General features: G+C 45.0%; 2 protein-coding genes across 5 annotated transcripts in view; both read left to right on the forward strand.

Annotated features, from left to right (window-relative positions):
* P4HA2 (prolyl 4-hydroxylase subunit alpha 2) overlaps nucleotides 1-15,073 on the forward strand; it is a 634,411-nt gene that overhangs the window by 224,068 nt on the left and 395,270 nt on the right. The gene's annotated exons all lie outside the window — the stretch shown is intronic.
* Nucleotides 7,277-10,193, forward strand: LOC137564092 (uncharacterized). The gene is made up of 2 exons (XM_068277445.1): nucleotides 7,277-7,557; nucleotides 7,912-10,193. The coding sequence occupies exon 2, from the start codon at nucleotides 7,986-7,988 to the stop codon at nucleotides 9,963-9,965; it is 1,980 nt and encodes a 659-aa protein (XP_068133546.1). The 5' UTR covers nucleotides 7,277-7,557; nucleotides 7,912-7,985; the 3' UTR covers nucleotides 9,966-10,193.

Raw genomic sequence — 15,073 nt, forward strand, 5'->3', positions numbered from 1 at the left:
GAACATCATCGTCTGATACCTGTGTTTTCTACTGACTGCCACTGATTATCTTAGACCATTATCAAAGTTGCCATTATGTACTCAAAGGGAAGCAAAGCCTCCATTGAAGCAGCTGTGCTTCTCCAATGCTCCTCTGCTCGCTGATCCCACTTCTGGTAAGCCTCTCGAAATAAAAAAGTTTTTTACATGCACATGGATCGCTCCCACACCGCTGTCTGCTGCTCCGGTATCGGGTCTCGTTAGTTCTGCCAGTCGCGGCCAGTCTGCGCAAGAGGAAGTGCGCTCTATGTATCTCTCCTGCGGTTGTCGGATAGGCGTGATACTTTTCAAAGATGGCATAGTTCTCCAAAAAGACATTCAAAATTCATATGTTATCCTATCTTTCACTATTTACTAACATTCAGTGTTGATATATGCAGGGCTGGTTCTAGACTATAGGTATCCAGGTATAGTTGCCCAAACTATAGGTTAGCCAGGTATAGTTGCCCAAACTATAGGTTAGCCAGGTATAGTTGCCCCCAGTATAGGTTATCCAGGTAGGTGCCCCCAGTATAGGTAGCCAGTATAGTTGCCCCTGTATAGGTAGCCAGTATAGTTGCCCCCAGCATAGGTAGCCAGTATGGTTGCCCCAGTATAGGTTAGTCAGGTAGGTGCCCCAGTATAGGTTAGATAGGTAGGTGCCCCCAGTATAGGTAGCCAGGTAGTTGCCCCAGTATAGGTAGCCAGTATAGTTGCCACCAGTATAAGGTAGCCAGTAAAGTTGCGCTCAATATAGGTAGCTAGTATAGTTGCCCCCAGTATAGGTTAGGCAGCTAGCTGTCCCCAACACCTGTTTACCTTCTGAGTCAATGGACACCTCCTCTAGGACAGTGCCTGGGGCCCCTCGCAGGTCGCTATAAGGCCTAAGATAAGCGGTGACCCATTACGCCGCATGATGGAGAAACAGGAGAGCAGTTCCCCTGGAAACCTCGCATATACAGGAAGTACCTGTATATTCTGGCGTATGACTACTTTTTAACCCTTGAAAATCTTCTGAAAAGTCGGGGTCATCTTATACGCTGGGTGTCATTGATGCCGAGTGATACGCCGTATCCTGTTACCGCCTCTCAGATCTCGCTGTTGAGTACTGTAGTGAAGCGGTGCAGGCACACGTGCGAGATCTGAGAGGCAGAGAAGGAGGTAAATAGGATACAAGGGTGGGCCAGAAGGGTGAAGCAGGTGTGTTTTATGGGCACAGCGCGATCTATTCTTCCATACCGTTCTGATAAACAGATAGACAAGGAGAGCTGACCAATCCACTAAGGCTCAACACACACCATACAATCTTGGTTGTTCAATCTTACCACTTTCATGTAGTATAAGAGCTTATCCAATCAATCATTCAAGGTATGTTCAATCTGTTGGCCCTTATACTACATAGATTTGGTAAATCTGTACAACCAAGATTGTATGGTGTGTGTTGAGCCTTAGGGAGAGGGAGAGTTCACCAATCCAACCAGTCAATTGCCTGTATACTGTTATATACTAGGTACCACATACAGTACAGCACCAGTATCTGTTCGTACATAGCACCAGTATATGATTTTTTAAATATTTTTATTTGTTGTGCGTTGGAAGTGGGTTAGTCTTATCCGGCGAGTATATCCCAAACTCTATATTTTAACTGGCAAAGTTGGGGGGGTCGTCTTATACGCCGAAATATACGGTACGTACATCCCGTGTTTGCACCTCTACGTGAGCCGCTCTCCTGTTTCTTCAACACGCGGCGCAGCAGGTAGCCGCTGATCTGAGGTCTTGTAACCACTATTGAGGGGGACTGTCCTAGAGGAGGCGGCCACTGACACAGAAGGCAAAATGAGTAGGGGGGGGGGGTGATTTGCCGCTCTCCTTTCACTGTCGCCTGACGAATGCCGTTCTGGCCGCGTCATGGGCGAACGTCACCTGGATATGCGGGTGGTACAGGAAAGGATTACCCCTGTCAAAATTTATAAATCGATTGAAGAGAGCAGACACATACAGTTGCTATGAATATTTTTTATCCATTTATTTTTTGGAGAAAATTTGTATCTTTTTATTTGTTTATTTTTTTTTGTATCTATTTATTTACAGGGAGTGCAGAATTATTAGGCAAGTGGTATTTTTGAGGAATAATTTTATTATTGAACAACAACCATGTTCTCAATGAACCCAAAAAACTCATTAATATCAAAGCTGAATATTTTTGAAAGTTGTTTTTAGTTTTAGCTATTTTAGGGGGATATCTGTGTGTGCAGGTGACTATTACTGTGCATAATTATTAGGCAACTTAACAAAAAACAAATATATACCCATTTCAATTATTTATTTTTACCAGTGAAACCAATATAACATCTCAACATTCACAAATATACATTTCTGACATTCAAAAACAAAACAAAAACAAATCAGTGACCAATATAGCCACCTTTCTTTGCAAGGACACTCAAAAGCCTGCCATCCATGGATTCTGTGTGTGTTTTGATCTGTTCACCATCAACATTGCGTGCAGCAGCAACCACAGCCTCCCAGACACTGTTCAGAGAGGTGTACTGTTTTCCCTCCTTGTAAATCTCACATTTTATGATGGACCACAGGTTCTCAATGGGGTTCAGATCAGGTGAACAAGGAGGCCATGTCATTAGTTTTTCTTCTTTTATACCCTTTCTTGCCAGTGATGGATCATTGTCCTGCATGAAAATCATGTTTTTCTTGAATGATGCAGACTTCTTCCTGTACCACTGATTGAAGAAGGTGTCTTCCAGAAACTGGCAGTAGGACTGGGAGTTGAGCTTGACTCCATCCTCAACCCGAAAAGGCCCCACAAGCTCACCTTTGATGATACCAGCCCAATCCAGTACTCCACCTCCGCCTTGCTGGCGTCTGAGTCGGACTGGTGCTCTCTGCCCTTTACCAATCAGGCCACGGGCCCATCCATCTGGCCCATCAAGACTCACTCTCATTTCATCAGTCCATAAAACCTTAGAAAAATCAGTCTTGAGATATTTCTTGGCCCAGTCTTGACGTTTCAGCTTGTGTGTCTTGTTCAGTGGTGGTTGTCTTACAGCCTTTCTTACCTTGGCCATGTCTCTGAGTATTGCACACCTTTTGCTTTTGGGCACTCCAGTGATGTTGCAGCTCTGAAATATGGCCAAACTGGTGGCAAGTGGCATCTTGGCAGCTGCACGCTTGACTTTTCTCAGTTCATGGGCAGTTATTTTGCGCCTTGGTTTTTCCACACGCTTCTTGCGACCCTGTTGACTATTTTGAATAAAACGCTTGGTTGTTCGATGATCACGCTTCAGAAACTTTGCAATTTTAAGAGTGCTGCATCCCTCTGCAAGATATCTCACTATTTTTGACTTTTCTGAGCCTGTCAAGTCCTTCTTTTGACCCATTTTGCCAAAGGAAAGGAAGTTGCCTAAAAATTATGCACACCTGATATAGGGTGTTGATGTCTTTAGGCCACACCCCTTCTCATTACAGAGATGCACATCACCTAATATGCTTAATTGGTAGTAGGATTTCGAGCCTATACAGCTTGGAGTAAGACAACATGCATAAAGAGGATGATGTGGTGAAAATACTAATTTGCCTAATAATTCTGAACTCCCTGTATGTGTACTGTACATTAATTATTTTATGACTTTTTACAATGAATTCACTTTACAACTGTTTAGAAATCAAGCATGACATGGTAGATCGTAGTCTATACTGCACAGTTTTATCACATTATCAGCCTGTCACATGACTGTATAAGAAAGCTGTTTTCTGTTGCTACTTAGATTAGCTTTTTACCAAGGCTGTAGGACTTGGTCTGCTGTTGGATGCACTTAAATGAAATTTCATGGCCGCAGAACATTGGAAACAGTGTGTCAGGATCTGCTGATCTCGGAATTAGGAGAAGGACCAAGTTAACAGGTGCTGACAAGGCAGCGGGACTGTCAGGCTGAACAGGCTATCTGGACTGTCAGGTCAGACAGTGTAACAAGGCAGCCTAATCAGTCGAGGAGGGTCCAGAAAAAGTAATACAGGTTAGAACAGGGGCAGGTTGCAGGCTGAAGTGGAAGACAGGCATGACCGCGTATCAAGGTTGACAGGCAGGACAGGAGTTGGTTGTGGACTTGATAGGAATGCAGGCAGGACAGGGGTGCAGGGCTGACTGGCTGACAGGACGGGGTAAGGCCTGAGTCCTGTAGCAGGGAGCCAGGAGCAATGTGAATATAATGCTGGAGCTGCTCAAGCACACAGTACAGGGCAGAACTAGAGGGAATGAATGAACATGAACTCTTGTGATCACTCATTTCTCTTATCAGCAGTTGTGTAACCCATATGAGATGGATGTCAGGGCCTCTTTGTTTCTGATCTTCACAACTGACCGGTGATATTTCAGGGGTCTAATTAGACTTTTTGTGACCAGTTACTCTGTTCTGCCACGTAGGGGCTATGACTGCCGCTAGTGGCAGAGAAAGAAGTGAGAAAGTAAATCATTTTACAATAATGTTAAAACAGGCCACTTCATTAAGCATTATTTATGCAAGAACCATGTGACATACATGATTGACAATACTAGATTTTATTCAACAGGCTTTCTGGTTTCAGAACATATACAGTGTGCGGAACTTTCAGTCTTTAATATGCATGTGAAAAGTGTCTTGGGCAGCAGGGGGGCAACTTGGTTTGGACACATGAAAGAGAATGCACACTGAATGGATAATATGTAAGGGATGCATTGTTGGAAAAGACATCTAACCTATAACTAAGTCTATTTTTTAATATTTTTATCAAATATTCTACGAATCCAGTTCACCCTTTTTACATTTGAGCACCTTCGTCTTAAACATCCTCTTCACGGCCCTGTAGGATTGTGTAGCGGGCAATAGAATGGACCCCCTGCTCTCCTACAGATGTCCATTGCATGTTGTAATTCCCTGTTCCAGATGCTGAGTCAGTTCACCTTTGTGGGTATTCCTAGTCAGGTCAAGTAAGGTAAAACCATTGACCAGACGCTGTACAAGGGATCTGTTTACACACCATCTGGTAAGATAAGCCTATAATGCCAGCTGCCTGTAAGGGCTACACAGACTAATTGCTATAAGGTAATTACTAACTATTTTTCCCAGAACGTCCTCCTGACAGCACCCCTCCTATGAGACTTGTCTCCCTCCCAAACTTTGGACAGGAAGCTAGAAGATACAAATTTGCATAACAGGCAGGCAGGAGTAGTATATAAAGATGTTACTCACAAAAGGTATTCAGTTGTTTTTCCTGTCCCGGACGGGACGCTTTGAGAGGTCTCCAGGTGCTACTACGTCAGGCGGCGAGTGCAGCGTGCAGCACGGGCATAGTAAGGCTGAGCAGGGGACTCAGCTGGTCCAGCGCACAGCGTGGAGGAGGCTTCTCCTAGAGATGCGGAAGCTTTATGGCGGCAGGAGCGCGAAACCGGAAGTTCCGGGTGGAAGTGACGTCATGCGCATGCGTCCCGCATGACGAGTCAGCTGACGGCATAGCGGCAGGGGCCGCGGCGGTGTTAAGATTGACTTCAGCTGCAGGTAATTAACAGGGGTATATATATGTGAATGTTAGCCACGATCACCATTGCTGTCGGTGATCATGGAGGACGCTGTAGGCCCTTCTCCTCTGACTTCTGCGGAGTCTGGCGCTATCCCCTCTCTGGTGAGCTGTAATTTTTCAGACTTTGAGGGAGTTGATTTGTAATCATAGGTCCACCTTGTAAGGCTGACAGTCTGTCTTTATTTCTTTTTAGCCTAAAGCCCCAAAAGGTGATAAAGACAAAGACAAGGCTGTGTCTCAGCAAGGTCAAGGGGGACAATCTTCTGGTAGAACTGAGAAACGCTGTGTTATGTGCAACTCTCGCTTCTATTCTTCCTCTACGAAGAAACTGTGCCAGTCTTGTAGAGAGAAGGTGGTAAAGGAGGAATCCCCAGTGGGCCCCGGTGATTGAGGGGCACAGTCAGTTAGAGGCTTCACCTCATCAAGTTGCAGCTAAACGTAAAAGAAAGGATAATGAATCAGGGGATTCAGATTTATCTGGAGAGGAAGGAGAGATTTCATCTTTGGAGGAGATTTCTGGGGAGGAGGAGGAAAACCCAGAGGTTACTCAGAAGTTTGCTTTCGCACCCAACTTAATGAAAGACTTGTTGTCGGCAATGCAGAATACTATGGGGATAACAGTGGAGCGGAAATCTTTGACCCCCTTGGATCAGATGTACGTGAGTTTGGCGGAACCCCAGAATTGTTTCATCCCAGTCCATTCCTCTCTAAAGTCAATGATTGGGAAGGAGTGGGATGACCCTGAAAGGAGGGCATTTTGGCCCAAGTCTCTTTCTCGTCGTTATCCTTTCAGTCCGGAAGATCAAAAATTCTGGGGTCCGGTTCCCAAACTGGACCCGTCGTTTTCAAGGGTGTCGAGAAAATCCGATTTGCAGTTTGAGAACTTTGGGAATTTAAAAGACCCCATTGATAAAAAGATGGACAATCTGTTGCGTAGAGCTTGGGAGTCAGCATCTTTAACATTTAAACCAGCAGTGGCATCCACGGCAGTGGGACGATCCCTTAAAGCTTGGCTCACGCAGACTCAGTCTAAGATAGCTTCGGGGGTGCCCAGAGAAGAAATTTTAGAGGACTTTCCAGATTTGTTTAACGCTACTAATTACTTAACTGATGCAGCGGATGATACGGTTAAATTAACGGCCAGAACAACTGCCCTTGTCAACTCGGCAAGGAGAGGTATATGGGTAAAAACATGGCAGGGGGACAATTCGTCTCGCTCCAAGTTGTGTGGTTTGCCCTGTGAAGGTGAACTGTTATTTGGTTCAAAGCTAGACCAGACGCTAGAGAGAACCTCAGATTATAAGAAAAATTTTCCGACCAAAAAGAGAGCTTTTCAGTACAGGGGCCCAGCTCGCAGCGGCAACAAGGAACCTGAGGCAAAGATCCCACCTAAAAAGAAGTGGATTCCAAATAGAAACCAAAAAGGGAAGGCTTTTTTTCCCCGGTCCAACCAACCCAATAAGCAATGACGCCAGTATTCCAGTAGGGGGAAGGCTTTCCCACTACTACGAAACATGGTGCCAGCGGTTCACAAGTCAGTGGCTCTTGAAAATAGTGTTGGAAGGTTACAAGATAGAATTCGAGTATCGCCCACCCCTGCAGTATGTGGTAACTCCACAGCCAAAGTCACCAGACCAAAGGAAGGCATTACAGGAGGAGGTTGCTTCCCTTCTGAAAAAAAGAGTGATCCGAGAGGTACCATCCTGCCAGAGAGGCCAAGGGTTCTACTCACCAGTTTTTCTGATAAAAAAGCCTCAGGGAGCCTTCAGATTTATTCTAAATTTAAAGGGGTTGAACAGGGCCGTAAAATACAGGAAGTTTCGAATGGACAATGTGAAGTCTGTAATAACCCTGTTGCAAAAAGACTGTTTTCTAGCTTCTCTGGACCTCAAAGATGCCTACCTGCATGTACCAGTTCATCTAGAGTCCCAGCAATTCCTAAGATTTGCAATTCACCTACAAGAAGAGGTAAGACATTTCCAATTTAATGTGTTACCTTTTGGGCTAGCTTCATCACCTTGGCTGTTCACAAAGGTGATGGCAGAAGTTTTGGCAGTCTTGAGGTGTAGGTCCATTAACATCATTGCTTACCTAGATGATTTATTGATTTGGGGTAATTCTTTACAGTCTGTAAGTGATCAGGTTAAGATATGCATTGATAGTCTAGAGTCTTTAGGCTGGTTAATTAACTGGTCAAAATCGGCGCTAATACCCAGCCAATCTATGGAATATCTGGGGTTTATTTTTTCCTCCCGCCAGCAAAGAGTATTTCTCCCAGAAAGAAAAGTTTCGGCAGTACTTAATTCTGTTCTTTCTTTTCAGAAATCAAGGTCCATCAGTATAAGAAAAGCCATGGCACTTCTCGGTCTGTTAAGCTCAGTCTTCCCTGCAGTACAATGGGGTCAATTCCATGCCAGGAACCTGCAGTTGTGGATACTAAGGAGCTGGAACAGGAACATTTCAGCACTAGAAAGGAAGATTCTGATCCCATACGGTGTGAAAGTGTCGTTAAACTGGTGGCAGGAACTGTCTCACCTATCGGAAGGCCGCATGTGGTTTTTTCCAGTACAAAGAATCATAACGACGGATGCCAGTACGTGGGGGTGGGGCGCTCACATGGACTCTCTACCAGCACAAGGACAGTGGTCCAGGGCTATGGCAATAAGATCCTCCAACAGCAGAGAACTGGAAGCAGTATGGAGAAGCCTTCAATTCTTCAAGGATCAAATCAATCAGTGTCATGTCCTGATCAGGTCCGACAACAGCAGTGTAGTGGCTTACCTGAATCATCAGGGAGGAACAAGAAGTCGTCGGTTGTGGTCTCAGACAGCAAGGATTCTGCATTGGGCAGAGAGCAACTTAACATCCGTCAGAGCAGTTCATTTGAAGGGGACTTGCAATGTTGTGGCAGACTATCTCAGCAGGTCAGCGATATTACAAGACGAATGGTCTCTGAATCCAGAAGTATTTGTTCAGATCAGCCAGGCATGGGGCACCCCTGCAGTAGACTTATTCGCAAGGAGACAAAATTCAAAGTGTCTAAAGTTTTGCTCCCTGTATCCAAAGGACAATCCGTGGGAAATAGACGCTTTCTCGATAGAGTGGCGGTTGAACCTGATGTATGCATTTCCCCCAATACCTCTGATATCAAGGGTTCTGAACAAGATTATGCAGGACAGAGCACAAGTAATTCTCATAGTACCTTTCTGGCCGAAAAGACCGTGGTTTGCTCTGTTACAGAATTTAGCGATGTGTCAACCAATAATGTTACCAGTCAGAACAGATTTGTTGTCGCAGGGCCCAGTTCTTCACCCGGACTTCAAGCGTCTTCACCTTTCAGCATGGAGATTGAGTGGGGAATCCTGAAATCAAAGGGGTTTTCGGATAAACTTTCTGAAACGTTAATACAATCCCGCAAGAAGGTGACGAGGCAGATTTATCAGAAGACATGGAAAATTTACTGTGAATGGTGTACAAGGAAAGAGAAGGATTCTAGACTTTCCGCCTCAGCTCTGGAATTTCTTCAGGATGGATTTCAGATGGGGTTAAGTTCCAGCACTCTTAAAGTTCAGACAGCAGCTTTGAGTGTATATTTAGAGAGAAGATTAGCTCAGGAGGAGTTTTTTCTTCGGTTTTTTCAGGGAATTAAACGTCTCAGGCCTGTGGTGATATCTAAGGTGCCCCCTTGGGACTTGAATGTGGTGTTACAGAGTCTTTGTGAACATCCCTTTGAGCCTCTGGATCAGATTCCAGATAAATTTCTGACGTTGAAAACGGCCTTTCTTCTGGCAATCACCACAGCCAGGAGAGTCAGCGAACTTCAGGCCTTATCCATTAAGCCACCTTATTGTACCATCTCGGAGGATAGGATTACTCTACGTCCAGACTTTGCATTCCTTCCTAAAGTGACTTCAAAGTTTCATCGATCTCAGGAGATCTTTCTGCCATCATTCTGTGATAAACCAACTAATGAAAAGGAGAGGAAGCTTCATTGTTTGGATGTTAGAAGGTGTATCCTTCATTATCTTGAAAGGACTGCATCTTGGAGAAGATCAGATGCCTTGTTGGTGCTGTTTGCGGGGAAATTCAAGGGGAGGCAAGCCTCTAAGACATCAATTGCAAGATGGATCAGACAAACTATCACCGCGGCTTATCAGACTCAAGGGAGGCCTTTACCGACCTCAATTAAAGCTCACTCCACAAGAAGTGTATCAACATCTTGGGCAGAGAGGGCAGGCGCCTCGATAGAGCAGATTTGCAGAGCGGCCACCTGGTCCAGCCAAAATACGTTTGTCAAACATTATAGACTAAACTTATTAGCCAATACTGATCTAGCATTCGGAAGAAAGGTGTTGCAGGCAGTAGTCCCTCCCTAACTTATAATGTTCTTGTTTATCGTCTCATAGGAGGGGTGCTGTCAGGAGGACGTTCTGGGAAAGCCAAGCTTACCTCGGGTAATGTCTTTTCCAGTAGTCCGAGTGACAGCACCCCTCCGGCCCACCCTAATAAAGGGCATAATTAAATTAATCGTTTCAGCAGCATTTGGTGTCCGTGTCTTTTTTTATAACTGAATACCTTTTGTGAGTAACATCTTTATATACTACTCCTGCCTGCCTGTTATGCAAATTTGTATCTTCTAGCTTCCTGTCCAAAGTTTGGGAGGGAGACAAGTCTCATAGGAGGGGTGCTGTCACTCGGACTACTGGAAAAGACATTACCCGAGGTAAGCTTGGCTTTCAGTCAGAAACTTCATAAACAAGACCTTACAAGATTGAATTCTCATTAGAAATATATTTAAGAGAGTTTGCCAAGACTGTCTTCTAAGCGTGTTTTTCACCCATAGAAGGAAGGAATATATTTCACTGCTACTTCCATTAACAAACATAATCCTCCTAAGGCCAAATTTAGAACAAGAATCACTTATCCCACTTCTAATATACACTCAATAAGGCACAGCTTCACAGGCTTGTTTGTATTCTAACCATCATAGAACTCATTTTTTTTCTTTATAGAAAATGTATTGCTAATGCAATAAAAGAAAAGCTAAAAGTATTGGCCCTAGACTATGATAGATACATAGACATATGACTTGGTATGTATTAGATTGTGAGCCCTTTGAGGGCCCTTTCACACTTGCCACACTGCTACCGAGGCCTAATGAAACCCTGTGGGGAAGTTCATACTTCCCAATTTTGCAGTACGCTGCGCCGGAAGCAGGGCTGTGGAGTCGGAGTCGAGGAGTTGGAGCAATTTTTGGGTACCTGGAGTCGGAGTTGGGAAAAAAAGCACCGACTCCTAATGAATTTAAACTGTAATTAAAATAGAAAATATGATAAAATGTTCTATTTCTCAGATAATAATCATCATAAATGATTTATACATACAGTAATACCTCTGCTTAGTCCACAAAAATGAAATAAACCAATCAAAAAATAGTTACTTGTGCTGTTTCAATAAAGCAGTCCCCGTATTTTTAAAGTCAGATATACATATCTGATTGTGACTGTATATATGATGTGTACACCGGTATCTCTTATATATACTAAATAACATCTATGCTGTAAGAATAAAGCCTGATGTGTAGCTGTGTCACTAATAGAGATGGTCAATGAGATGGAAATAATTCTGCGCTGATGCTGGTTTATGCAAATTTATGCACTCCCTTTGCTCATGAAATTAAATAATTTTATATGTTGTTAAAATTTGGTTTGACTGTGAAATAAAGGGTACCTGAGACGGATGAAAAGAAAAATTTTAAACATACCTGGGGCTTCCTCCAGCCCCCTTCAGGCTAATCAGTCCCTCGCTGTCCTCCTCCGACACCTGGATCTTCTGCTATGAGTCCCGGTAATTCAGCTAGTCAGCGCAGTTTGGCCGTGTACTGCTCCCACAGCCAGGAGCATTCTGCACCTGCGCAATGGTGCTGCGCAGGTGTAGTACGTTCCCGGTGGTGGAGTATGTGCATGCGCACTACGCCCGACTGACTCAAGTACCTGGACCCATAGCAGAAAATCCAGGTGGTGGAGGACGACAGCGAGAGACTGATTAGCCTGAAGGGGGCTGGAGGAAGCCCCAGGTATGTATAAAACTTTATTTTCATCTGCCTCTACATTAGCGATGTCGCGAACGGTTCCCGAACCGTTTGCCGGCGAACATCTCTGTCATGAGTAACGTCACTCTCATGCACAGAGAGTGCCCGGCAACAGGAGCGCGATCTAGGACGCGCATCGCCGGGCCAGCGCAGGCGTACTACTCCAGGTCATAGCGACCCAGAAGTAGTACAGGGCACATAGAGATTCGCCTGGCGAACGGTTCGGGCCATCTCTACTCTACATATGCAATCCCCACAGAGCTGCAGGAAATCCACTGAGATTGTTGTGCACATTGAACACAGAGGTGTTGCCTATCACCCATAAGCCTGGTTCAGATTGTACCTGAAGAATGTGTAATAGAGGAAGAATCCCCTCATTCTCCTGCAGAGTACCTACACATCACTCTTACATGTACCCACAGCTACATTGCCTATTGCCTGACCCATGTTCAGATTGTGCATGAAGAATGTGTAATAGAGGAAGAATCGCCTCATTCTCCTGCAGAGTACCTGCACATCACTCTTACATGTACCCACAGTTACATTGCCTATTGCCTGATAGAGATGGCCCGATTCGCCGGCGAACGGTTCCAGGCAAATTTCCAGGGGTTTGCGATCGCGGAGAACTGCAAACTTTACCGTAAGTTCAGTTTGCCCCCATAGTGCACCATTAGGGTCAACTTTGACCCTCTAGGTTCGGGAACCGTTCGCGACATCGCTAATGTAGAGGCAGATGAAATTGAAGTTTTATACATACCTTGGGCTTTTCATCCAGCCCTCTTCAGGCTTATCAGTCTCTCGCTACATCACAGTCAGCAGGCTCATTGTAGCCAATCAGGCTACACTCCCTCCTGGAGCCACTCCCCCCCCCCCCTTATAAAAGGCAGGCATCGCTGGCCATTTTACTCACTCGTGTGCCTGCAGTAAATAGACAAGGGACAGCTGCTGCAGACTCTCTCATAGGGAAAGATTAGTTAGGCTCTTGTAGGCTTCTAAGCTTGCTCCTTGCTGATTCTTATTGCTAAAATAGCACCCCACAACAGCTCTTTTGAGAGCTAATCTTGTCTTTTGATCTATTTTTTTTTCTGTGTGTCCCACTGACACTTGTGTTGCATAGACAGCCTTGATAATTCATACTGTGTGTGCCACTGCCAGGCCCAGCACATTCAGTGACTACCTGTGTGTTTGACAGGTGCACATTACCCATCACTGCACATACCTACCTGTTGTTCACTGTGCACCCACCTACGTGAGCGCACACAGTGTCACTGTGCCTGTCCGCTACCGGTCTGTGTGTGACAGGTGCACATTGTAATACCCATTGCTGCATATACTTACCTGTTGTGTTCAGGGCGCCCACCTACCTACGTGAATGCACGCAGTGTGATATACCACTCCGTGCATACCTGTTAACTGCACCTGTGTTACTGCACATTGTGTTAGTTAAGTCAGTGCATACCTTTCACTTCATCCCCCCCAATATGGACAACAAAAGACAGAGGCAGGCCACCTGGCAGGTCTGTTCGAGGTCGTGATTTCGTGCGGCCCTCGACCAAAGTACAGTGTTCAGAAGAAGGCACGTGCCATCAACCCCTACTATTGTCAGGACGTAGTTGACTATTTAACACAGAACACCTCATCTTTCTCAGCTTCCGCACGGAAGCGTGACATATCTTCCTCCTCCTGCTCTGATTCTGGCACCCCACTTATCACTCAGTCGGCCGCCACCACCAAAGTGCCATCAAACCAGGGCTCAGCGGTGTGGACATTTTTTTTGTGTCTGCCTCAGATGAGAGCAATGCCATCTGTACTCTCTGCCACCGAAAATTGAGCCGTGGAAAGACCAAGACCCGCTTAGGGACAACTACCCTGCGAAGGCACATGATTACAAAGCACAAACTGCAATGGGATGACCACCTGAGGAAAAGCCGCACACAAAAGCAAAGCCACACACTGCAGTGGAAGATAACAGGCCGCACTTTTTTCTCAAAAAAGACGATACCCAAATTGTACCGTGATGTTGAAAGGCAAGTGGTGACATCTCTGGCACACAGCATTGGGTCAAGGGTCCATCTGACCACGGATGCCTGGTCTGCAAAGCACGCTCAGGCCTGCCCGAAGACTAAGTCAGTCCCCACACACAGCATCTCTGCCTGCACACCGTGTGACTGCCTGCCCCAAGACTAAATCAGTCCCCACACAGCATCTCTGCCCGCCGGCCGGTTGACTGCCTTCTCCGCCACCACCAACAGGGTCCACCAGGACTCCAGGCGGATTAGTGAATTTTTAAGCTGCTATAATTTTTCTGGTGCGTGTACATGGCTGCCTAATTTTTCTGGCTGCACTGTAGCTGCAACAACAAAACAAAAAGCATGTACATGTGCCCATTCTCCTTCGTGATCATTACCTTGCCTTCTACAAGCAGTGCTGCTTGGATACCCCCAATCACAATTCAAGTGATTTCGAAACCGGGTCTGATCGAATATGAATTCAGCCATGATCACACTCACGCAATCTGATTCAAATTCGAGTCGAAATCATGTATTGAATCCGGATCACAAGTCGAAATCACAAATGGCCGTTGAATTTCTTTTAAAACTTCTTTACAGGTGAATGAGGCATGAAGCATCATGTTTTTTTTTTAAAGAAAAATCTCAATTATTTATGTGGAGGTAGTAAAAACATTTTGGGAAAGAAAAACATTTGTTTTATGTATTTTTTTTTAATCTTCACCATCTTCTCCATCTTCTTCTTCTACTCCATCTTCTTCTTCTTCACCTGGTTCTTCTTTTTCTTCTTCTTCATCTGGTTCTTCTTCTTCTTCACCATCTTCTTTTTCTTCTTCTTAACCTGACTCTTCTTCTCCTTCTTCTTCTTCATCTGGTTCTTCTTCTTCACCTGGCTCTTCTTTTTCCTCTCCTTCTTTTTCTTAGTCACCATCTTCTTTTTCTTGTTCTTCTTCTCTCCATCTTTTTCTTCACCATTTCCTTCTTCATTTTCTTGTTCTTATTCTGCCTTCTGTACTCAACCTTATTTATTTTTTCTTTCTGGCTCTTTTTTTTCTGCAACAGCATAGCTAAATTTGTGGCGTAATTGCTGGTGGCACATGGCAGCAGGCCAGTAGCACCTTATTCTGTGGACCCTGGCTGTTGGACGGTTGGAGCACAGACTGCAGGAGGTAAAAGCAGGAGGAGAAGGAGGAGTAGCGTGTGACAGCAGCAGGCAGCGTAGGCCATGGCACCTAGCGGTGGTACCACAGCTGTAAAAATTATATAACAACATAGCAGGAGGTTCCAGACAGTCATGAAGCCCACATTGTGTCCAATACACAACTGGGACAGCACAGTTTTCAACCGAGACACCTCAGAAATTGTTTTTTTTGTACAATGAAAT

This window comes from Hyperolius riggenbachi, chromosome 3 (genome assembly GCF_040937935.1).
Source record: "Hyperolius riggenbachi isolate aHypRig1 chromosome 3, aHypRig1.pri, whole genome shotgun sequence".
Taxonomy (NCBI): domain Eukaryota; kingdom Metazoa; phylum Chordata; class Amphibia; order Anura; family Hyperoliidae; genus Hyperolius; species Hyperolius riggenbachi.